The sequence below is a fragment of the Ovis canadensis genome, chromosome 7, assembly GCF_042477335.2.
Source record: "Ovis canadensis isolate MfBH-ARS-UI-01 breed Bighorn chromosome 7, ARS-UI_OviCan_v2, whole genome shotgun sequence".
NCBI lineage: Eukaryota > Metazoa > Chordata > Mammalia > Artiodactyla > Bovidae > Ovis > Ovis canadensis.
The window spans coordinates 46,955,141-46,980,173 of NC_091251.1; the positions used below are offsets into that span (position 1 = coordinate 46,955,141).

The 25,033-nt window shown below is 39.9% G+C and overlaps 1 protein-coding gene across 2 annotated transcripts in view; it reads right to left on the reverse strand.

Moving 5' to 3' along the window:
* INO80 (INO80 complex ATPase subunit) overlaps positions 1–25,033 on the reverse strand; it is a 122,081-nt gene that overhangs the window by 5,754 nt on the left and 91,294 nt on the right. For both annotated transcript variants that reach the window (XM_069596040.1, XM_069596039.1), the window contains exons 28-32: positions 17,424–17,518; positions 11,415–11,487; positions 2,649–2,807; positions 1,919–2,021; positions 1,002–1,090 (exon numbers count right to left, since the gene is read on the reverse strand). In XM_069596040.1, coding sequence (XP_069452141.1) covers positions 1,002–1,090; positions 1,919–2,021; positions 2,649–2,807; positions 11,415–11,487; positions 17,424–17,518 — 519 coding nt within the window. The remainder of the gene's footprint in view (positions 1–1,001; positions 1,091–1,918; positions 2,022–2,648; positions 2,808–11,414; positions 11,488–17,423; positions 17,519–25,033) is intronic.

Below are 25,033 nucleotides of genomic sequence, written 5' to 3' on the forward strand. Positions count from 1 at the left end.
AGCACTGAATGACTGAGCTACACCAAACAGTGCTAGAGCCAAGTTCAGCAGGGCTTTGTCACAGGTTAGCGACGTGGAATCAGAGTGTGCTTAGAAAATTCTGGGAATCACATTCATCCACTGAACCTAACAGCATTTGTATCTACATCTATATTAGGGATAATACGGTATGTCTTTGGGGCGTCCCTGGTGGATCAGATGGTAAAGAATCTGCCTGCAATGTAGGAGACCTGGGTTCGATCCTTGCATTGGGAAGATCCCCTGAAGAAGGAAATGGCAACCCACTCCAGTATTCTTGCCTGGGAAATCCCATGGACAGAGGAGCCTGCTGGGCTACGGTCCACGGGTTCGCAGAGTCGGACATGACTTAGGAACTAAACAACAATAAAGACTAGGTTATGATAAGGATTATTGGCACATGTGCAGAGACAGCAAGACAGGAAGAAATGGAGGGGAACTACATCCCATGTTGCAGCTAGGCTGGTGGGCTCAAGCAGGAAATGTCAGAAGGGATACAAAAACAAAAACAAAGCAAAAAACAGCTCAGCCCAAATCCTTGGCACGAATTGGAGAAAGATGAATAGCGTGACAGTGATTTAATTTTCCAGTAGTAGATGATACTAGAAGAATTGTGGCAGAAGGGCTGGATCTAATGACCTCTTAGGCCCTTTTTAAGATTCTGCAGAATCTAATAATCTAACATTCATCTTACTCACATTTGGACTTAAGCTTTTAAAAAAAGTCCCAGCAAAAGGTTTCTACAATTACATGTGACCACAGACCCATATAATATAATTATGTCTGTGTGGGGAGTACAACCCTACCAAGGCTGCATTTCTCCTGCTCGATCGTCAGTCAGGACAGAACTGTTACATAACATACACAGATGGAGCTGGATACCAACCAGCAACCAAGATGACAAGCCTGTATTCTACAGTCTTTTCTGGAGGGACCACTCAGCACCCCCATCAGCCCCAGTCCACCACCCCAACTTGACATACCTTCTCTGCGTACTTTTCCCGCTTGCGCTTGCGTTCTTTAACTCGGTTGGTTTCCTCCTGCTGGCGTTTCTCTTCTTGCCGAAGTCTCACTATCAAGAAAATTTTAAGATCTAATGAAGCACCTGTGGCAATGTTGATACTTATTCTCTGAAACTAAGGTGGGCTTATTCTTTGGATATTATGATTCAAGGTATGACTTCTATCCATTTAAGGCAGGCAGATAACTGGTGGTTTCCTAACTTGGAGAACAAACAGAGTTCCTTGGGTTCTAAACAGTTTTGGGGTTCAGACCATGATTCAGTCTCATTGTCATGGGCCTTTCCATGCCTTTCCTTTTTCCTTTTCTTTTCAGCCTTTTAATATCTGTGCACTGCACAGATCGAGATGGTTACAGAGTCCTGAAAGGTTTTCAGAAGGCGGTGGCACACGTGAGCACCATAAGAAAGGTGCTTCAGCACGTTTTCTGATGTGATGCTGTCCACGCCTGCAGAAGTTTACAAGGTTAAGTCTGAAACCCACTTTCTGGCTTCTCAAAAGCCAGAAATACTGGGAGAAGGGTCTGAATATTACATATGGCAGTGTGCTTTTCCAACTTTTCCATTAATTTCACAAAACTATTTCTCTGGACAGAAGAGAGTAAATTCATTACTGCTGAGGAAATCTAGGAGATAGCCTTCCTGTACACATTTATTTGAAGTCGTATTACTCTTAAAATACACCTATTTCCTTACTCCGTAACATATCCTTGTATGAGCTTTAAAACAAAATATTAACCAAAAAAGTGTTTCTCCTCAAACACAGTCTGGCTTTGTCTACCCTTGGGACATAGTTAAGGGCCCTTTCATTTTCAGATACGTGGAGCCAGAGGAATCATCTCTGTAAGGACAGCGCATTAATAAGAGGTCTAGAGTACGTACATTTCTTTTCCAACTCTTCATCGTCTAGAAGAAGACTAACCACCTCTTTGGGTTTCAAGGTATCTGGTTTGAAGTTTCCACCAGAAATCACCATCCGTTGAATCTAATCCAAAGCAAAAAAAAAAAAATCACCGATAGGCATCTGTTCCCTTATGGAAAATATCCAAAAAGAAAGAAACAAGTTTCTCAATCTGTAATTCTGGTGAGGCCCCTGGATTTCCTATTTTTTTTTCATTCATGTGACAGGCTCACCCAGGTCATTTGTGCCAATAGAAAGGACAATGAGAACGTCTTTGCTTGAAACTGTTGATATCTGTAAGATCCAATTATATTGAATCAAGGAAAAGAACCAAAAGTGATAATTTCTTTAGAAACTAGCAAATTAAGCATACAGCTCAGAGGCTGATCACACCGAGAATACTAGGGCAGGAACAAAGGCCATTTCTTCTTCCCGTGAATGTGAAACTATGTCAAAAACGAGGGCCACAACTGGGGTCTTCTTCAAATGAACGACGGGAGAATACAGGGTGTAGATACCGTTCCAGAAGAAAAGGAGTGAGGAATGGCTAGGCCAGTGCACGCTGCTTTTGTACAGACTTCATTTTATCTTCTAGTCACAAGAAGTTTCAGCGCTTTCATGACCAGGGAAAGCCGAGTCTGCGTCTCGGTCAGTCACTGTGGCTGAACTACTTTCTCTGCCAGCACAGTGCCTCCTTTGCCTTCTGCTTACCTCGCTCTTCTCCTTGGCTCGCTGCAGAATGCGTTCTTCAATGGTGCCCTTACAGATGAGTCGGTAGACGGTAACCTGCTTTGTCTGCCCCAAGCGGTGGGCCCTGTCCATGGCCTGCTGGTCTACAGTGGGGTTCCAATCGCTATCGTAAAAAATCACCTGTGCAGGCAGGACAAGAATACAGCAAAGACTGAGGCGCTCTCAGGGCAACACCAGGAATTCTGACGGCAACCCAGCCATTCATCTATTTCAACAGTTTGATACCAGATTTTTTTCTATGATATAAAGATGAAAGATATCTACTCATAAAACCAAGCCATTCCTTCACCTGCTCTGGGTGAAAGACTCTGAGGGTTAGAAAGAGAGTGGCAACAATATTAACACTTAACATCTAGGGCTTACTATTTGCCAATCATTGCACTAGATGTTTTATGTGTATTAACTCACTTAAATTCCACTACCATATGATTTAGTCACTATTAAAAACCCCTACTTTATATAAATAGATGAGGAAACTGAGACTCAGGGAACTCAAGAGACTTTATCCAAGATCACACAGACTAAATAAGCAGTGGGCCTGGGATGTGAAATTCTTCTTTTTAACCCAAGCCTACCTTGGTAAGAGACAGGCATGGCTTTCCTGGCATTCTCAGGTTCCCACTAACAGGGTCATTTCCTGTCTCTTGAATTTCAGGCAAGAAATGTTTAAAGGGTTCTCTGGAAGCTACTTCTAGTTTGCTAAACAACAAACACAAAGAAAATGTACTCCCCACTCCCCTGACCCATAGGTGATCCTAAAACCAATAGAATCTTGGATCTTCAGTCCTGAAGCTACTATCAACACAGTGGATCTCTTAAAAGAAAGCCAGTTCAAAGTTACCCTCATCGCTCATGTGTCTTCCTCTACGTTCAACCAAGTCACCAAATCTAGCCAGTACTTCTTCAGAAACAAACCCATTCTTTCGATATTCCCACTGTCCTTCTCTTGGGCCAGGACCTCACCACCTACATCTGGCTCACTGATGCTTCAAGATCAGTGGGTTTCTGAGATCGCAGTCTCTTTCTTCAGTTTACTTTGGAGAAGGCAATGGCACCCCACTCCAGTACTCTTGCCTGGAAAATCACATGGACAGAGGAACCTGGTGGGCTGCAATCCATGGGGTCGCTAAGAGTTGGGCACAACTGAGCGACTTCACTTTCACTTTTCACTTTCATGCACTGGAGAAGGAAATGGCAACCCACTCCGGTGTTCTTGCCTGGAGAATCCCAGGGATGGCGGAGCCTGGTGGGCTGCCGTCTACGGGGTCGCACAGAGTCAGACACGACTGAAGTGACTTAGCAGCAGCAGCAGCTATATACCAAGACAACTTCACTTTTATTCTTTCCTAATATAAACACACCTCTTCCCTTTTGCCAGATAGTTCTCTTTGGTATCCCTCACTTATGTTAGTTTGACTATACCACTTCTTGCTCAAGCTGATTTTCTGACTTAGACCTCCCTGATCTCTCTTGCCTGTAACAATGTTTCCTTTTCCTATTCCTTATGAATTCCTATTAGAAATTACAATGGTCAAAACCTGTTAAGCACTTAAAACAGATGTGCATACATATCTCCCTAAATTTTCATAAAAACCTGATATATTTCCTTCATCTCATAAATTAGGAAGACTGGCCTGAGTTCACAGTCTTAATAGTCTCCTTTTAGAACCTGCACTATTAGCAAAATGTTGTATTGCCTATCCTGGTCCAAGCTCCCACGTAATCACTATTTTCTAAAGGTATCCGATTATTTCGTATGTATTATGTATTTTACAAATTTTCCTGCCTAGTGCTATTGGAGGACAGACACCATCCACCAGAACAAAGTAGAATTCTACAAATACTAGTCAATTGATACTAGAATCTCTAAGATGTGATCCAAACTAGAAAAAGTGCTAAAATGTAAGCAAAAGAGTAATTCATCTCTCTGGACACTGTTCCTCTAGATGCTTTTTCCATTGCTTAACACTACTTCCCTGGTGGCTCAGATGGTAAAGCGTCTGCCTACAATGCCGGAGACCTGGGTTCAATCCCTGGGTTGGGAAGATCTCCTGGAGAAGGAAATGGCAACCCACTCCAGTATTCTTGCCTGGAAAATCTCATGGACGGAGGAGCCTGGTAGGTTATGGTCCATGGGGTCGCAAAGAGTTGGACGCGACTTATGACTTATGATTAACACTATTCCTAAGTAATTTATTTTCTCATTTAATAATGGAAGCAATTCTTTTGCCATTTTCTGCAGAACTCACTTGATGCGAGGATGGATAAAATGCATCAGCATTTTTAATGTTTTTTCCTCTAATAGTAAGAACCCCCACTGGCTCTTTCTTATGGAGCTCCTTTTGTCATGCTCTCATATGAGGTATAATTCCTCAACTTTTAGTGTAAGTTAGAATCCTTGAGGAAAAAGAAATTACAAACTGCCTGCCAAAGAAAGAAAATCATTATGAAAGCTTATTGTTAAGCCAGTGTCCACAGATCTAGGATTTGGAAGTATACAACGTTTGTCACTTGTTAGAGGAATACAGAAAACCTGACCACAGGACATTTTGGAACGTCAACAGGATAGGCAAAATTCTAGAAAATTCAGTTTAAACTTTCAGGGAGAACAAAGGAAGAGAGGACAGAGTTAATGAAAGTGAGACCTCCAACTGAACTGGGGTGGAGGCAACTATTTGCCCAACAAACCTAACATGACTGCATATGTGGAAAATGAGAGCTGATGTCACACCCAAAAGACAGTACCTTCAGTAGTCCAAGCCTAAGGCAATGAATAGTTCAGCATGAACTCATAACGGGCAACCCTATATTATGAATCATTTCACAAGTGTTTCCTCCATATTCACATTTTTCCTAGAAGTCTCAGTGGCAACCAAACCTGACTCAACTTGGGTTCTTTTGAGGTCATCAACAGTAAGAAGATTGGAGCCTAAGGAGATAGGTTTGCAATTTAACTTTCAAGTCCCCTCTTTCCCCAATTTAGTGGCTTTTATCATTCAAATGGATTAGAAGAGGTAAAGAACTGGTGAGGAAGAGAGAATAAAATAAGATTCTACTTAGCCCTATCTAATCAGCTGTTGATGTTTAAAAAAAAAATTCTACCTAGAAAAAGACACAGAGAAAAATAATATGAAACATGTATAAGCTAGCAAGTTAAGACAAAAATAAGAGAGATATAAACACCAGATGAGATGTATGGTTATTATCTACCTCAACAATAAAAAATGAACACTGAATCAACAATGACATAAACTCAGGGGAGACAATGTCCATCAGAGTAGGACAGTTATGACACCCATCTTTATGGAGCTCAGTGACATTCTAGAGAAAAACAAGCAACAATTAAGAATGCAACAACTGACTTAACTAGGAAAGATCAGAGCCACTCCACAATGCGTGGCCCAGCAATGACTAAGGGGAAATATATTAATTGTCAGCACTTTTATGAAGTTGTAAACAGCAAGCTGGGAGGGCACTGGGAAGGGGAAGCAAAGGAAGAAGGTGAGAGCTGAGATGTGTGGGATGCTCTTGGCTCTCTAAGTCAAAGACAGAGAGTTTCAGGGGATGAGGGAGTGAAAATGGGAAAATTGAGAGGAACAACTGGAAACAGCTGGACCAACACTTGGAGGGAATGGGGGGAGAATGCGTTAGAAGGTCAGTTCCTTGGGAGGGCTGAAAGCTGTCCCATGGTGTCTCATGGGACATAAGACTTCTCACACTGCTTGCTACTATGGGACAAAAGCTCCTCAATCTCTTTCTACATAAACATTTGAAACAGTCTAACACAAAAACAAAACCAACAGTGCAGTTTATAACAATCCCTTACTAAAAAATGTCAAATGCCTACTTTAGGAAGAATACACAAAGAACAAGGCAGAAAGTAAGGGGCAGCTGCCATTAATTTCATGCTAAAATCATGTTTTATTAAAAGAGTGAGTCAGAGTCTCACTGTTTACAAATACATGTTTATATATGCATTCTCAATCATAAAACATTAAGTTTTTCCTGACAGTTTAGGGTGACTAACCTCTTCCTTGTCCATAAATGGTTCTGGGGATCTTCCAAAGCTAAATAATCTCAGGGCAAAGGAAAAATGCCAGGCAAGTGGTTAAACTTATTGTTTCTCTAATAATACACACAGGGAGTATAACTTGACTCCACACAAACCATTACTTAGCAACTCATTTCAATCGTGTAGTTCCATTTTTTTTTTTCCTGAGTATTCTAAGAGGTTCTAATCTGTGAGTCCCTTAGCCTTCCCCTCAAAATTAAATGTAAACTATATCAGAATTGGGAGACTCAGAATATTCAGAGCCTCTACGTCCCAGGATGTAAAGAGAATACCTATTTCTGCTCCTCTAGTTGTGGGGTTAGGGTTCTTCCTGACCAGCAGGAGTAGTTCACTTGTGAAAGACAAGCTGTGAGAACTAGAAGCATGGGACTTCCCTGGTGGCTCAGTGGATGGGAATCTGCCTGCAATGCAGGGGATACAGGTTTGATCCCTGGTCTGGGAAGATTCCTCATGCCATGGAGCAACGAAGCCCATGCACCACAATTACCGAGGCCATACGCTCAAGAGCCCACACGCTCCAACTACTGAGTCTCCGCCTAGAGTCCGTGGTCCACAATAAGAGAAGCCTGCGCAAAAAACCCACAACACCAGAAGCATGATGCAGCTCTGCCCCCTCAAACTTGGTTATTTTTGGTTATTCCAATGAATGACTAGGTGAACCATTCCTTAAGAAACCATAGTTCAAACCTAAGATAGGCAGGCTGAGAAGGGAAAGATAGTTTAATCAAATGAACCAATGCTAGGTCTCCCCAGGTGACCTCATCCAGCCTCACGGCCTTAAACATTACCTATGACCTGGTGACTCCAAAATATATCTTGAGCCTCAATCTTTTTCCTAAAAACCACACTCTACTGCCTGCATGACACAGCTACTTAATGTCTGCTAAGAACCTTGAACTTAATACACCCCAAACCAAACTCTTGAGTTCCTTTCTCAAACCCATTCCTCTGTGCACTTTCCCTTAATCAGTAGCTGGTACCTCCATCATCCTAGTTCCTCACATTGAACCCCTCGACTTCTCCTTGACCCACATGATTCACATCCAGTCTTAGCAGCAAACCTCACTGGCTGTGCCTTCAAAATATTGATACACGCAGATTCCAAGTATCTCTCATCACCTCCACTACTTCAATCCTTGCCCAAGTCACCACTGCCTTATGTCTAATTCCTAACTGAACTTCCTGCTTCCACCCTTCTCCCTATGGTCTTCCCCACTCCACAACCCTTGAAGCCAGAAGCATACATTTTCTCTGTTCAAATCCGTCCAGTAGCCTCTCTCTTCAAAGTCCTAACCAAAGCCCATGAAGTCCCACACAATCTGCTTCTGTCACTCATTTGACACCACTCTGCCCACCTTCATTCTGTTCCCCCTACAAAAGGCTTCGCTTCATTTTGATTATGCCATGCGTGTTCTCACCTCAGGGCTTTGCACTTATCTCCTTTCCCTGGAATGCTCTTGTTTTAGGCCACATACATAATTGGCTTGCTGTTCTCACTTTCTTCAGATCTTGGTGCAAATGGCACCTTATCAGAGCTTTATCAGTCTATATAAAACAGTAACCCCTGATCATGAATGGGGTTCTGAAAAACAATCAGAAGTTCCCCAGGTGGAAGAAGAGGTGTGCCAAGGAGAAAGACTTATGATGAGGGAGCTGTTTACGTAGGCGGTGCTAGTGGTAAAGAACCCTCCTGCCAATGAAAGAGACACCAGTCGATCCCTGGGTCGGGAAGATCCCCTGGAGAAGGGCATGGCAACCCACTCTAGTACTCTTGCCTGGAGAATCCCATGGAGAGAGGAGTCTGGCGGGCTATAGTCCACGGGGTTGCACAAGAGTAGGACATAACTGAAGTGATTTAGCACGCACATGATACAGTATGGGAGGTTCAGGAATCAAGTCAATCATTGTTTCTGGAATATAAATTATGGAAGGAGCAGTAGTCTGGCAATTAGGCTGGAAAGGGAGATAAAGGCCACAAAGTGAAGGGCCTTGTATGTGTAAAAGAGCTTACACTTTATCTTGTAGATGACAGAGACTCCCTGAAGAGTTTTAAGCAAGGGATTAGCATGGCTGATAAAGAAGGGTATAAACAAATTGAGGAGGTATGGGGCTGGGGAGCTGAGAGTGGAGTCCAAAAGATCAGCTAGGAGAAAGTGATCAATCTTGTACTCACATTAAGAGTAAGACTAATTGGGCCCACTGCTGTCAACTCCTAGGCCACGGTCGGAGGATCCCCTTTAACCCGGGACAGAACTTAACACTTTGCTGAATTGAATCTGTGTCTGGATCAGTTCCTACGAGCTCAATTTTCTATTTCAAATATTCATTGGCTTTGGCTAGTTGGAGCAAAGCCCAGGATGTGGAGGGGAGTGGGTGGGGGAGCATGGGGATTAGATAAATATAATAACTGGGACCCACCCACACACTAAACAGTGTTTCAACATCCATCCAAGAACCAAGTTACTTGTCTCCAAATCCTCCAATCTGCGCCTGGCCTGCCCCATTAGGCACTGCTTGGTATGAGGGAAGAACCTAGTGTGGCAAGAGACATGCTTGGCATTCTTACCCAAGTACCCACGACTCTCTGAGGATAACTGCAGTTGGCATGTGGAGACCAGGGCAAGAAGGGGGAAGCGGGAGACCCCAAGATAAACTCAGGCTCAGTTTTTGGGGGGCTGTGCAGTGACAGAGCACTCTTCCAGGAGAGGCTTATCTACCAACCCTGGAGGGGACAAAGGTGCCAGAGAAGAGGCTCCTGCCCCTGGTAAGACCCTGAGAGTTTCCACCCTCTTCCAGCCACGCCTCCAGGACATAGCAATGCTGCACCAGTGCAGGGTTCTGGAGTACCGCCTCCCCATCCATCTCACTTCCTCCTCTGAGGCTCCCAGGTCCCAGCTCTGGCCCTTCAATCCATATCATGTGTGACTTTTTTTTACCCACCCTGGGAATCCAAAGCCTTCCCTGGACTCCCATCCCCAGTTTTCCCATAGTAGCAGAGCTGAGCACAGAGCCAGGCAGACAAGGCCTAAGGGAAAGGAAGGCTATTTGCGGCCTAGTATAAATAACAAAGTTCTGGACCTGGCTCTCTCATTAGGAGCTACAAGGGCCACAGGATCCCTGAGGGCTATTAATGTGCAGGCACTGGGCACACATGCTTTCTAGGCAACATTTCACAGCTATAGGAGAAGGAAGGATTATTATATTCATTCTATTGAGGAGGAAACTATGGCTTAGAGCAGTCAAGCAACTGCTTCACATTCACATAGTGAATAGTAGAGCTGGGATTCAAACCCACGTCTCGTTTCTCTAATTTGAAGGAATCTAAAAACTATGGAACCTGCCCTCTACCACCCACAAATTTACAACCAAAGTAATTAATCAGAAAAAAGAAAAAAAAAGAAGAAGAAAAAAGACTATGACTAATTGGGCCAGTATGCGTAAAAACTAGAGCAGAGAACCAAGGGGCAAAGGGAAAGGCAAATTTCTGCTAACATGACACCAAGTGAGCTACCTCATTAGAGGACTCCCCAGAACAACACTACCACCACTGACTGCCTTCTCTCAAGATGACTGAGGCTTATGATGTACAGGTAAGTTACAGAATCTACCCAGTTATGCCTCCAGCAGACCTGAGGCCATGGAACCCAGTTCCAAAAAGGTTAACTGGCTGAAGTTTAGATGCTGAGGAAAGTTCAGCTGAGTCCTGTGGCTGAGACTCTACTCAGTGATGTTATGGATTCTGTTTTTCCATACTTGAAGGCAAGCAATTCTACAGTGCAGCAGTTAACAAGGAGAAAAGAATGGACAGTCTAGAAGTGGAACCTGGGAAACAGGGGGTCTAGTTCAGATCTGCTGCTGTGAATTTATCCAAGCTTCTTCACCTTTGGACTTCATTTCTCCATGACCCTCCAGAGTTTGCATCTTTCTCCTATTTGTAGGGATTCTGATGTTCTGTATTTCACAGAGGTACCACAAAGACCACATTAAATGGTATTTGTAGAGTCATGCCATCTACAAAACAATTTCCCACTTATGCATTTTTATGTCTCAAGGTTACCGAAATTGTTTTTAAATATATATTGTATCTTGGGAATAGTTCTGAGATACAAAAGGAATGTTCTTTTCTTCTCCCATACTTCAGATACTTCAGATGCTGAAGCATCCCTCTAAGGAGAGTAGGCATAAAGGGATAATTTGATGTCTTTTTATTTTTTAAATCACCAATTTCATTGCTCTCCAACCATGTTTAGAAGTTTAGGATATAAAAATATGAGTTTTTCCTATGATGGAATAATACATAAGAGTCATAAAACAACCCTTTCTGATTTGCTCAGTTACAGCTCCTAAAACAAACAAATCTTGTTGGCTGAGTTTCCTAACACAGTCCAAGTGTTTAGAATAGTATCAGACACACAGTATACTTTTACTAAATCTGTGTTGAATGAATGTGTAAGAAACTTCGAATAAGAAAATAGAAAAAAAGTCTAAAAAGGAAAGCTGAAATGTTCCAGGGCAAATGCAACTACTTCTTTTCAACACAACAAGAGGCAAAGAAATAAAAAGTTTGTGATACATAATAAAGGATAGTATCAACCAAACAACATATTTACAGTAGAAAAACTACATATCCAGTATATTTTTAGCTCGTTACTTACGGTATCTGCGGCAGTCAAATTGATACCCAGTCCTCCAGCTCGTGTACTTAGCAGGAACACAAAAATGTCATTCCTGCAGAAGATAAGAGAGGGAGAGATATTTTAAGAGGAAAAACTGAAAATGAAAACTGGCATGTGGCAAAAGAGAGGGATCTCTGGACAGAGAACAATGTCTAGGCCTAGAAGGTTTTGGTGGTTACCCAGACCTGATCCATGTTTCTCTGACACACTGAAAGGTGTCAACAAAGGTGCTGGGTTGCTAAAACGAAATTACGGCAGTCATCTTCCAATCTGCAGATAAACTTTTGCTGCCCACTAACACTGATTGATAGGCAATATAATTTAAAATATTTGGCAAAAGTAACAGAAAAATATGCCATGGAAGTAGAGATGTCTCTGTAATAGTCAACTGTTTAGCAAGTCCAACTAGTCCCAGTTCATACAGTGGGGAAAAATAAGTCAGTATTTCCTGATGTTTCCCCAAAGAATCATGACTTTCAATAATCTGGGAACTAATGATCATAACTCTGAAGGACTCAACTTCATATGAAAAAAGTTAGTCCAGAAAAATGACCAGAGGTCAGGATTAAGACTCGGGTTATGACTTCTAAGTATTCAGTTGAATTTAGGATTAAGCCATGAAGACAGGCTAAAATTAAAGTACTTTTCTGATGGATGCCAACATTGCCCTTAACAGAAATGATAAGATATAGTTTTCTCAGTTCCCCTCTATATCCTATATCCTTTTGAAGAAACCAACGATTATACAAATAAATCAGTAGGTGCGCCTGTCACTCATTCAGGCAGTAAATATTCACTGAGTATCTTTTAGGAACAAAGGCCATGCCGGATCAGAAAGGACAGACTGACTATAAGGTTTATCTGTGTACACACATGCAATTAGGGGCTCAGTTCAAGCCCAGTTCTTGCAGATAACACGAATATATTCAAGACTATCTTGCATTTTCATGTTTCTGTCACCTGAGGTTATTTTCCAGAACATTTCTACAGGAAAGGGATTGCATTATACTGATGAACAAACTTTACAGCCCTCTAAATCAAGCTGCTGATCCCTCTTCTTCATGACTATAATGAGGAACAAAACCAGAAATTCATTACCAGTGTTATTAAAACTGCAGGTCATACCTAATCACTGGTCATGAAATCAGTTTGGTGGGTTTGGTACATATAAGTTACAGAAATAAAAAGAACAGATTAGAAAATATTATATCACAGGTCATAAGCATAAGTATTTTTTCTGATTTTCTGACATGGTAGATATGTATTAAATCTCAGTGTAAGATAAATTTTATTCTGTGGGTTCCAGTTTAAGAGAAAAAACAAACACACTGACATCAGGATGCTCTCATCCCTTGATGCAGTTCTTCCTTGGTAAAGTCACTTGACTGCTAAAGGTCTGTTTCCTGCACTGTAAAACGAGGATGCTCTGAATAAAATAGCTGAAGCGACTTAATGATGACATATCAATGGCAAATATGAATACCAGTGAAGGAACTACTCTGAAGTAAGTATCCTGGCTAAATCCCTAGGCTGGGTAGGTCCTAGTAGAAACCTGTCCATTAATTTGCATTCCATTAAACACAGCTTTCCTAGAGGCAGACATGGATAACAGATCATGTTTGGAGGTTTCTTGTAGGGCATGATTCCAAAAATACTGGAAGTTGTGCTCATTTATCCTTGAATTTTATCATGAAGCCTAATATTTCATAATTTTATTTATGTTATCGTCTTTCACAGTTAAATCATAAAGGGCAAACCAAAAAGTTAAAAGGCATCTGCCAGTTTACAAACACATTCTCCCCTAGATACGGGATGATGTAAATGCAAACTTGATACCTCCTAGCCCATAAGAGAATATTTAACCACAATAATGCTTCAAATAAACACTGATGTAGCTTTCCAGGGCCATACTAATCTCTACAAGATAATCTTCTCTACTTTGGTCTTAAGAAGACTGCTCAATCCCATGCATCTCTCTCTCCTGCTCCGGTGGGTACAGAGGCAGGAGTCAGAAGCTTCTCTCCAACATCTGTGTTAGAGCTGATGGAGTCACTTGACAGCCAGGACTTTTTGTTGATGTGGGCATGGGGTAAAGGGTGGGACAAGGAGAGAGATAGAAGGTAGCTGAGATCTATAAAAAAGAATAGAGGCAGAAAGATGGGTCATTTCCATAGTCTGCACAGCCAGAGAGATAAGTCCCCAGATGTGGCAATTGTTCACAAACAGGGACTATATACAGAAAAAAACACTAGAGAAAGGAATCTAGTTAAAAATAAATTAGTAACAAAATTTAGAGACATTAATGGTGAAAAATGCTTTTCTGGGGATGTCATCTATATATCAAGAAGATACCTTTTAGTGATAAGGAGATGGTAAGCAGCAATGTTTGGCTGTACTCAGTGTAATTTCATCATACTGTAATGGAAAAATAAGGATTATGGGAGTCTTAGATTATTAAAAGTCAAAGAAATTAGTGTCCATCCCAGATCACACTGTTGGATCATATGTAAACCAAAACATCTAAAATAAACTGCTGAGAAGTTCCTTTCTACTTAATAAATCTAGCATTGATAATGTAAATTAATGTTTTGGAAGCTGCCAAATGGAAGAAAATAGAATCCCAGAAGGCAACATGATAGTTCGGGTGCCCTCTATGGGGCTAAAAAGGAATCTCAACTCAGGGTCTCTATTGGAATGGGCCTTAGAGATCAGGCTTCAGGGTGGTCTGTGAAGCAGCCTATGAAATCATGTAGCAAAGACATGCCTAAATCTCACTCTAATTCTTTTTTAGATAAGGCCACTTTGTACCAAAATACTGAAATAGTGCTGGGCATGTAGCTGACTTTGGGAAAGACTTAATGATGACTGGAAAAGAGCTAGAATTAAAGACCCTGGAGCTTTATTTATACTCTCACCAAGAAGGTGAGAGTACGCTCTCACTTTTGCTCATATTTTCTAGTCACCCGAATAATCAGGTAACGGTGGTGGGGGGCGGGGTCCATTTGGGAAATGTCATGGGATAGGAGGTAGGGAAGCAAAGGCCAAGGCACCCCAGAGCAAAGCCCTTGTGAATGGCTCAGTCTAGGATCACGTACTGGTCACATGCTCTGAATGTTGCCCAGTCGGGACATCCTGGCCAAACAGTCTTTAGTCTCAGTCAGACTCTTTCCTGGAAGGATCCCTCATAAATCAATCTTGTATGAAGGGAATGTAAATGGCTTTTTATAGGAGTTCTTGTTTACTCTGGCTGACCTTCGAGCCACAGGGCTTTCCAGTTGAAAATTTTTTACAATTTTTTCTTTTGATGTCTTTTCATTAATAACAATGAAAATATTTGGCAAGGATGCTTTCTTGTTTTCAAAAACACCTGTCTTTTTCTCTATATTGGGTTAGCCTTTCAAATTTATAAGTTGAGAACTTTGGAGGGACCTGTCTCACAGGCTTCTGATCAGCATAGATACAGTTCAGATTCTATACATGAGAGAGAGATTATTTCCTAGCCATAATCCTAATTCTAATCGTCTAGCCTAGCTCATCATGTAGGAACGGAAGAAGACTTAAGCCTGTTTTTTCATTTTGCCTATTAGATGCCAAGTGTTAAAATGATTGTTACTCACGTTGGTTGAGTCTAAATAAAACTCACTGTTCCCTAAGTAATTCTTAGTTGCAGAATCTGGACACTCAAGTAAGGTTTTCCAGGAAAGTTTAAAAAACAAAGTATTTACTAAGTATATCTAGTATAATTTAATGGTGAAAACACCCTTTTTTTAAAGCTAAGCTACTGGGATTGCCCAAGTAATCACAAGTAAGAGATTTTAAAAGTAGTAAAATAGATACATCTACTGATTTTTTTCTCCCATGAAATCCCCAGTTTAGGGAATTGGATCAGCTAGAAGAAAAGTTGTAGCTCTATAACTCAGAAGCACAAATTGTTTACAGATCAACACATTACAGCTCTGGTTGGTTATCGACATTAGCAGCATTTTCTATAAAGTAATATGAAAATATGTAGTCTTAAACACTCGTATCCCTTCACTCAGTAATCTCTCTTGTTTGAATCCATATGAAGACAATAATCTAAAATGACGACAAAGCTTTATAAACAAAGATATTCAACATTTTAACAACAGAAAGATGGTATATCCAATGTAATGGAATATAGGTCATTAAAAATAATGACTATGATGACTTTTTTGATGATATATGAAGATCTTTATGAAATACTGTTAAGTGAAAGAAATGAGGACACATAATCATCTGTACAACATGGTATCAACATGTAAATATAATTACACACACATATCAGAGCCTAGAGGGATAAACCAAAATATTAACAGTGATGAGATTGTGGGTATTTTTTACTTTATCAAATAACCCCAAATTTTCCTCAATAGGCATTTTATACAATACAAAATGGCCACAACTGTTACTTGAAAAAAAAAAAAGCTTTTCTATAAAGGAGATTCTCAAATGTACAATATCAAACATATTAGCGGGGGAAAAAAACACAAACAGTAGTAGGTGAAAGACCGATGACTTGATGACTTTTCTTCTAACACATATGCCTGGAGAGAATATAGGCATCCCAGGGAAAACAGTCTATAGATCTTATATGTAAGATCCTCATCAGTTAGAGCTCTGAACATTGGACTAGATCAGGACATAGAGAAATGTGTTTCATTTGATTTCAAAATCAAGAAAAGATAAAGATCAGCTGGTAAACTTTTTCTGGGGTGAGGGGAGGCACAAAACAATATGCAGTGCTAGGAAGCACTACTATGCTTATACATGTCCCACTTAAATAATCAATTTACAAACTGGCCAAAAGCTTCTGCTAGGTAACAAACTAAAATAGGTCCAAAGAAGTTCTCCCCCTCCATTGCTGGTCAAACAGCCACCTGAATTCAGAAGCAGTTTCAACTGAGGAGTTACTGGTCTGAGTATGCACTGTAAACTAAAACATCAGGACGCACCCCCTTACCCATGCTGTATTACAAAGGATTGTGGAATAACAAAAATTCTCAGAGGGCATGCAGGCTATGTTGAATTACAGATCTGTTTTATGTTGAAGTAAAACATGTTTTAAAACTGAAATAAAAGAAATTTTAAAATTATAACCTAAACACAAGTGGCTATATGCTTAATTTTCTTACCAAGAATTCAAAAGCTAAATAGTAACAGACTACACAATTAAAGGCCAAAAATTCAGAACTGTTCTGACTTACAGAACATTAAGACCTAGTCTATTCCTTAGTTCTCAAGGAAAATTAAGGGTTGAGTTCAGGAGACCTGTATAGCCTGGCTTTCTCCTTGGAGAAAGCAGTAACTAGACCCTGCTTATTACAATGAGAACCTGCACTTAGGATAATTATGGCTCTGTAGGCCATCAGCATCCAGCAGGCGGTATTTGAAATTTCACAGGCTTATTATCGGGTAGGACAGGTACTGTAAGTGAGAGCTGCCAGATGAATAGACTGCACACTATTGCAATTTGTCAGAGTGTACTGTACCACTACAATATTAGGGGCAAAGCAGGAGAAAAAGAAGGTATTTTTCTTTAAATTCACACAAAGTAAAACAGGTAAGCAAACAAAATGAAAATCAACTGTAAGTCAATACCCAGAGATAGCCACTGTTAACATTTATGAATATAGCCTTGTGGACTTTTTTTTTTAATACATATTATTCACATAAGAAGGATCCTGGTTCATACTCAGAAATTATTTATTTTATTGTGCAAAGATACAGGTACTGATTCAGTAAGAAAGACTATTTAGAATACCAAAATTACCAACTATTCATTTCCTCTCTCTCTCACAGCCACCCAGATCTGAACCATCATAAGCAGATGGAGCTACCTCTTAAAATGGCAGGAACTGTATCATGATTGCTTAACAACCTGAGATGTACTGGTATTTCTTTGAAACTCACCATCTCAACTAGAGAAAAAAATCAAATGACAATTTCTGTAATTTCTATTAACATTACCTGGTTTGAAAATCAGCAACCATGTCCCGTCTCTCTGAGATCTTAGATGAGCCATCAAGCCTCATGTAGGTATGCTTCCTGTAAACCATATATTCCTGCCAATCAGAGCAAAAAGATATAATAAGCTTGATGCAAATTACTACATTCTAATTCTCAGAAGCATCTACCCACCTTATCCATGGAGGGTAAGTCATTCTATCCAGAATGAAGACAAAGCAATCTCAAAAGTACAGGAATTTGATTTGTAAATAAGCTTACTATCAGTGTGTAAAAATAGAGGGTACCCTGAGGATTACAACCACTCTCAATTTCAACTTAGACTAATCTTATTCCTGCAGACTTTTGTAGATTTTGTGAAAAAACAAACAAGTGAAACAAAATAAAATCTCTAAACCAAAATGGCTTTTCAGTCACCAACCAGATGCCTCTCACAGCTATGGAATATCTGGTTTTCTTTCAGGGAGTAGCACTCACCCCAGTGGGTTTCTCTTCAGCAAATTCTTGCTGACCAAAGTCCTTGAATTTACAACCCAAGCTCCCTTCTCTCAGCACAGCATGCATTACTGTTAAGGGAGACCTAAGCAACAGGGTAACTTTCCATGGCTGAGTATGTTCTTGGTGTCATCTGTAAGAAGAATTACAACTTTTAAGAACAGAGAAGGTATTTCAAGAGATGCAATGGAGGGAATATATATCCATTCTTGGAAGCTGCAATTCTTCTTACAGATGATGTAATGATTTCCTCTTTCTTTATCCAATCATATAGACTGCATTTCAAGAAGTGCACTCATTGAGGGACTAGTATCAAAAGCTAATATACCTGCCGATTTATAAGAAATACCATGAAACAGTGTTTTTTTTTTTTTCAGTTCAAATAAAATTTTTTCCTATTGAAAAAGACTAATCATTTCTACATTTGGGAGCTATATATGCTAAATAACTTTCTGTGGTCAAATGCTCTTTTATTGTAATCCTCTCCTTATGCAGCTCTGATACCTGGCTGGGTACTTTAGTATGCAAGGTTGTTATAGTCTGGTATGGTTGGTGTAGTGTATGCAGCAGCACTCTTTTTTTTATTTTTTTATTTTTTTTAATTTTTTTTATTTTTTTTTATTTTTTTATTTTTTTTTTTACCTTTTTTTTTTTTTAAATTTTAAAATCTTTAATTCTTACATGCAGCAGCACTCTTAAAGCAAGCTGATATGCATGTATTTTTTAGTCTTCTTTTTTTCACTATTTGTATCTGTCTCCAGGGGATTCTTTAAGGACTTTGGTAATCAAAGAGGGGCAGAAAATATTCAGTCAAAGCAAGTTTCACATTCAGCCCATATAGCCCTATGATGGGAATGGGTTAATGGCAAAAGAGTAGCAGGGGATGTTTTGGATAAGGAGGAATTCAGGATAGAAGATGAAAAATAACAGCATGAGGATGGTCTTTAGAGGCTCACTATACCTGGGCAGCTATTCCATCAGATGTGGCCATCCAGAACAACAAAATATCTAGATTATAGAGAGAAAGCCCACAGATTTGAATTTTAACCAAAAAGTAGACTTCCTGCATAGGCACTCTTTTGCCTTTTGAACCAGAACTTCTGAACTTTAATGACAGCAGTGATGAATGAATCTTCCTGTAGATCTTGCTGTACACATCATTTATATATCAAGGCCAGAACACCACCAGAGATATTAATCCTAGACCATAACCAAACCAACACTGATTACAGACAGCTTGTTACTGAGGCAACGGAACTGAATCTTTCCCATTTGCTGCTTTAAGCCTCTGCTCTCTCACCCACGGGCATAGCGGCATTTCAGAAGGCTTAGATGAGTCTAGATCCTATTTCAATAAATAGCTTCAAAACAAGTACATGGACATGGAAACACCAGTTAAAAGCAGAATAGAGGAACAGCTATATTCTCATACTACAGAAAAACATCTAAAAGGCTGAGCTAAAAAGACAACTCAGTATTTCTTTCATTCACAAATTTTGGTTTATGAGCTAGAAACCCCCAAACTACCTAGTTTGTGAGCTACGTAGCCCCAAAGCTACCTTAGACATCTCTCTAGAACTCTAGGATTTCCCTGGTGGCTCAGATGGTAAAGCGTCTGCCTACAATGCCAGAGACCCGGGTTTAATCCCTGGGTTGGGAAGATCTCCTGGAGAAAGAAGTGGCAACCCACTCCAGTATTCTTGCCTGGAGAATTCCATGGATGGAGGAGCCTGGTGGGCTATAGTCCACGGGGTCACAAAGAGTGGGACACGACTGAGCGACTTCACTTAGAACTCTAGGCTGTTTGAAAAAGATACTTAATTTAATCAAATATTCATCTGGAAAGAAAAGCCTTATTTTTTCCAAACATTAATTTCAAGAGCTGCTCCATTCTTAGTCTAGTTCTCCTATAATCCTAAAAACAACTAATGATTTAATATAAAATTCCATTCTTTTAAATAAAAAGATGAATTCTAACAAATGATTTGATAGTAGTCACAGAACTTTTGAAAAATTTAAAAATCTATTTAAAAAAACAGAGCAATTATTTGCCAATTAAAAATAAATTTTAAAAATCTATCCCCACTTAACAATCTCTATCAAAAGGTTTTCTAAGATCCATTTTAAGTGCCTTGCTTAATACATTCTTTTCAAAGCCAGCAGCTAAGAGTTGGTTAATCAGTACTATTTTTTGAGTTTTGCAGTTAAATATCTTTTAAGGATGGCACAGGATTCCCATTCGCCCCTCAATCCTCTGAATTCACTCCCATGCCTGAGGACCATAGCTGGATGATTACTGCTTGCTGGATGACTGTACTATGCTGTGTAGGAACCAAGTCATGTTAGCAGTCCAGTGCTTAGAACTCATGTGACAGGACGACCACTACCCAGTTCTTCCTGACATCTGGCACTGTGGAGAAACCAAGGGCATTCTCTCACTCAAGTCTACTTGGGTTATTTAGGAAAGGCTAAAAAAACGATCTATCAGTATGACTGAATTTCTTGGAACCTTGTAAACCAAAAATTCCTTTTGCTCCACTTAAAGCAGCAAAGAGAGGCACTTCTCTGGCAGTCCAGGGATTAAGACTATGTCGGGGGTGACGGTTCAATCCATGATCAGAGAACCAAGATCCCACATGCTGTGCTGCCCACCCTCCCCAAAAAAAAGCAGCAAAGAGAAGACAGAAACCAAATGTAGACCTTCCTCTCCCAAAAGTCTCATAATTTAGTACTAATTAAACAAATATGAACAACCAGTATTCTCAAGTGGATCAATAGCCACCAACCAAAGTAAGCTCTAATTCTCCTTGAATTAATAACATACAAATTATGGCTTTTAACATTTAGGAAGTCTTTAGACCTATATAGTTCTAATAGATGCTATTTTTAAAAATTACTGAAGAACGCAAAGGGGTTATGGACAAGAGGTACTCCTGCCATCTGAGGACTGACTTTCAACCAGGATTAAAACTCCTGGGTCCCACTCCAGGAATTCTGACTCTGTAGGTCTGAATTAGGGCCTAGACTGGTCTATTTTTTAAAAGTTCCAAAGGTGCTTGCTGATATAAAACATCCAAAGATGTTATAACCAGAGCTGAGAACCACCACTCCAGAACGAAGGCAGAGCAGGGTCCCTTAGTATCATGCTATCTCAGCATGCCCCTCAGATGAGCAACACATGAAGTGTGTTAGAAATGCAGAACTGAGGAGCATACCCCATAAATCCAATAAATCAGAATTTGCATTTAACAGCTGTGACTTGTAAGTACATCCACACTGTTACAGAATACACCCTTATGTTATTTCTAAGGCACCAGAACACTTTTTTCAAGAAAAATCTAATATGGAACCCCTCTAATAGAAAATAGATTTAAAAAATTTACTATTCTAGTTAACAAACAAGGGTATGGAGTCCAGGGCCTCACCTATTTAATGTCTACACTTTAAGTCTCCTTTCCTGTACCCAACCCCATCTGTTGGAAAACCACTTTCTTAGAATACAAATTGAGAGGACAGGTCAGTTCTGGAACACATTCCTAAGTCCTACTTTTTAAGCAGGAGCATGTGAACAGAGGTATTAGCAAAACTCAAAATAGTTTCAGGAATGCCTCTCAATCCTTTAAAGTACACTAAATAAAAGCAAACATTCACACCAGTGATGCAATACAAAGGGTCTAGGTTCACCTTGAAGGAGTAGTGATAACGATGATGGTTTGCATTTACCGAACATTTACTAAATAACAATCACTCTTCTGGGTATTTTACCTGGTTTTGCTTATCTAGAAAGGCTATTTCAGACAGGTATTATTATTGTCAATCCTATATTTAACAGATGTTAAGTAAGATCTCTAAAGTGACACAGGCAGTAGGTAATGGAGCTAGGATGAGAATTCAAGTAGACTGGATCCAGAGCCTTTAGCTTAATCCTTCTACCTACTGCTTCCAGACAGAAGAGAAGTTCATTACCATCAGAGGAAAAAAGGGGGCAGGAGAAGCCCCATAACCCTCTGTATAACTCTCATCCATCATCAACATAAAGAGTTAATTGGGCACTTGAAAAAATAAAGGCAAATGTTTACATATCCCTACAACAAACCTTCCATTCTGAGACTTCTTTTTTATTTCAAAGTTGTCTCTGGTGTTCATTTTAACCCAACTTCACTGTCATAAAACAATCTGAAGGAAAGTCAGTATTATCCACAAAACTGCAGACCTAGTGTAACTTTATTTTTCTAGACATGCCCCCTCCCATCCTTGAGGTTCATCACCAGCAAAAAGTGAGACTTCTCCCAATGTCTACAATTTCTCTTTTGTCCAAGCAAATCGTACCAAGGGACTGAAATAGGGCAGTTATCTTTCCTTCATTTAATATAAAGCCCTATGGAGCAAGACTTGATCACAAGGCACTGAAGGGCCCACCACAATCTGCCTTCACCCTACTTGTTATTCCCCTTTCTTCTATACAATATGCTCCAGTTACACTGAACTCACCCCTCTTTCCCAACCCACACAATGTCACGTACCCTCCAACCTCCATGCCTTTTTACATGTGGCTTCCTTAGTCTGAAAATGCCCTTCTTCCTCACGGTTGAAGTTCTATTTAAGTTTGGTTTTATGTCATTTTATGTGAAGCCTTCCTGAAGTGACCAAGTTAGAAATAAATGTATCCTTCCTGCTATCTTCAGCTCTGGTCATACTTTATTTTTGGCATTAGTATCAGGGTATACTTGACAGTTATTTGTGTGATGTACATACACATAAATTCTTCACTCAACACATCTCTTGAAGTCAAAGACCACATTCAACTGGTTTTTACCTCTGCCTGGCACAACACCTCCCTCATAAAGAGAAATGAACTAAACAGGAAAAATATAGTGTGGTTGCAAACACAAATTTCCTTATATCATTTCTAAGACCTAATGAAAATGTTAGTTTACAGTGACCTCAACTTGCTTTTCATTCCATGGAGCAGTTATAAAATATTCAGTTTCCCTGTATGTTCAGAACCATAGTTCCCAAAGGTTATTTGGAGTGCTAAGAAAATCAGCCCATAAATGATAGAATGTCTGTTTGGGATGAATCCTTCCCCAGTGAGGTACTTGCTGACTACGCAACTTATACGACCCAGTGTCTCAAATATCATCATTAGCTATGGATTATCTGGATTTAATTCTGTGTTGTATTATTTTCATATATCGGTGCAGTGCAAGATTTGTCTGGGTTTCAATACTTAACAATCACAACACATACAGCACCAGTTGGCTGACCCTTCCCAAGTATTCTTGTATTGCATAGAAAATATTGAGACTTATTTCCTTAAACTAGACTCAGTTGCTTGATGCAATAGGAATGAATCTCAACAGAGATGATGCAGAGATAACGTAAGTCATCTGTAGTGAGTTAAAGCTCTCTGCAAGTTCTCAACTATGGGGAGTGAAGGGGAGTGTCACAAACCAGGGTAAAATGGTGGTGGTGGGGAAAGTTCTGACATCCAGCTGGATGCCACCATCCCAACTGGACAAGGGCTATGCCTGTGTTCATAGAAGCCGCATCAGCCAAGATCCTATATGTGACTCGGTAAATACAAAATAAACTGATAACGTAACATTTAGTGACCTGCCATACCTTCCTCTACGTCCTTAACTTCTACCCATGGCACACTAAAAGTTCTTGGCCCTGGAAATTACTTTCCTTTTTAAATCCCTTATCCAGAAATACTATTTGGATACTATAGGAAAAGATAAAATATTTCTGAAAACAGAATTCTATTTGGAAGATCTGACACATTTACTAGAAATTTAAATTAAAATCAGATTTTTGCCCAAGAGAAGGAGGCTATCAATCACTTTAGAAAATACTGAGCAAACACAAAGTGCCTTGATCTAGTATTTTGCCCAAAATGGAAACCTGGCCATATAAAAGTGTGTGAATTTTTACTATCTTTTAGTTCTTCTGAATCCCAGAAACAAACACAGAGCCAGGGTTAAAGCACAGAACAAAAAACCCAAAAAGGCTGTTGGGTAAACGAGATGCTAACGTACTCCACGGCTACACAGCAGAGCGTCAACAGCCCCATGCGAGTGCTAATTTCTGCTCTACTGTAAGTTTTTCTTCCCTCTTTGATATACAAGACGCAAGATATCCAGGGAAAAAGACAATCCTGAAAACTTTTTTTTTTACTCTAAAAATACAAAAAGTAAAAAAAAAAAAACAAAAAAAAAACACCACAATACCGTGAGAATGAAGACTCAAGGCCAAGGTGAAGATATTTTTTCTTTTTTAATACTTGGTCATGTTCTAAAGTGGAACATGGCTCTAATGAAACATGGAACATGGCTTTATAGTGAAAGCTTCCATCATGAAAGTGACTGGAAAACCCATAATACTCTGAAAAGAATGAAAAATAAACCTAATCCTGCATTGTCCCAAGATTCACAACACATTTACACTTCTATGAATGATTCAGTTCAGTTCAGTCGCTCAGTCGTCTCGGACTCTGCGACCCCATGAACCGCAGCACGCCAGGCCTCCTTGTCCATCACTAACTCCTGGAGTTTACCCAAACTCATGTCCATCGAGTCGGTGATGCCATCTGACTATGAATGATTAGACATGTATTAAACACTGTGGGCAATGTAATTCTATGCCCACAAAATAAATTTTGAGGATTAACCTTTTGGAATACAAAATGTAATTCATTTGAGTAAACAGTATTAAAACAAATGAACAGACTTAAAAAAAAAGAAACTTTTAAATTTAATGTTGAAGGAAAAGAGTACAGTAGTAATAGGAATAGTATAGTGGTAAGGAAACTAGACAACAGTTTCACTTTAATTTTTCAGTACAAACAGTTGCAAAACTTGCTGGCTTCAGCATCCTAGATGCATGTTCTACACATGGCTAAAGAATGTTAGCAGTTGTGAAATTCAGGGTTTGAATCGGCTTTTCCCTAATTTTTAATTCCCCATAGAGTGATGCAACTACATTTAGAGAAGCTTCTCAAGCTGCCAGTATTTGCTAAGCCTACCCACATAGTCCATCCCCTCTCAAAATCCTGCTGGATCATAGAGACAGAGGGACCCTGGTGAGTAGGGTTTAGAGCACTCATCCTGAACAAA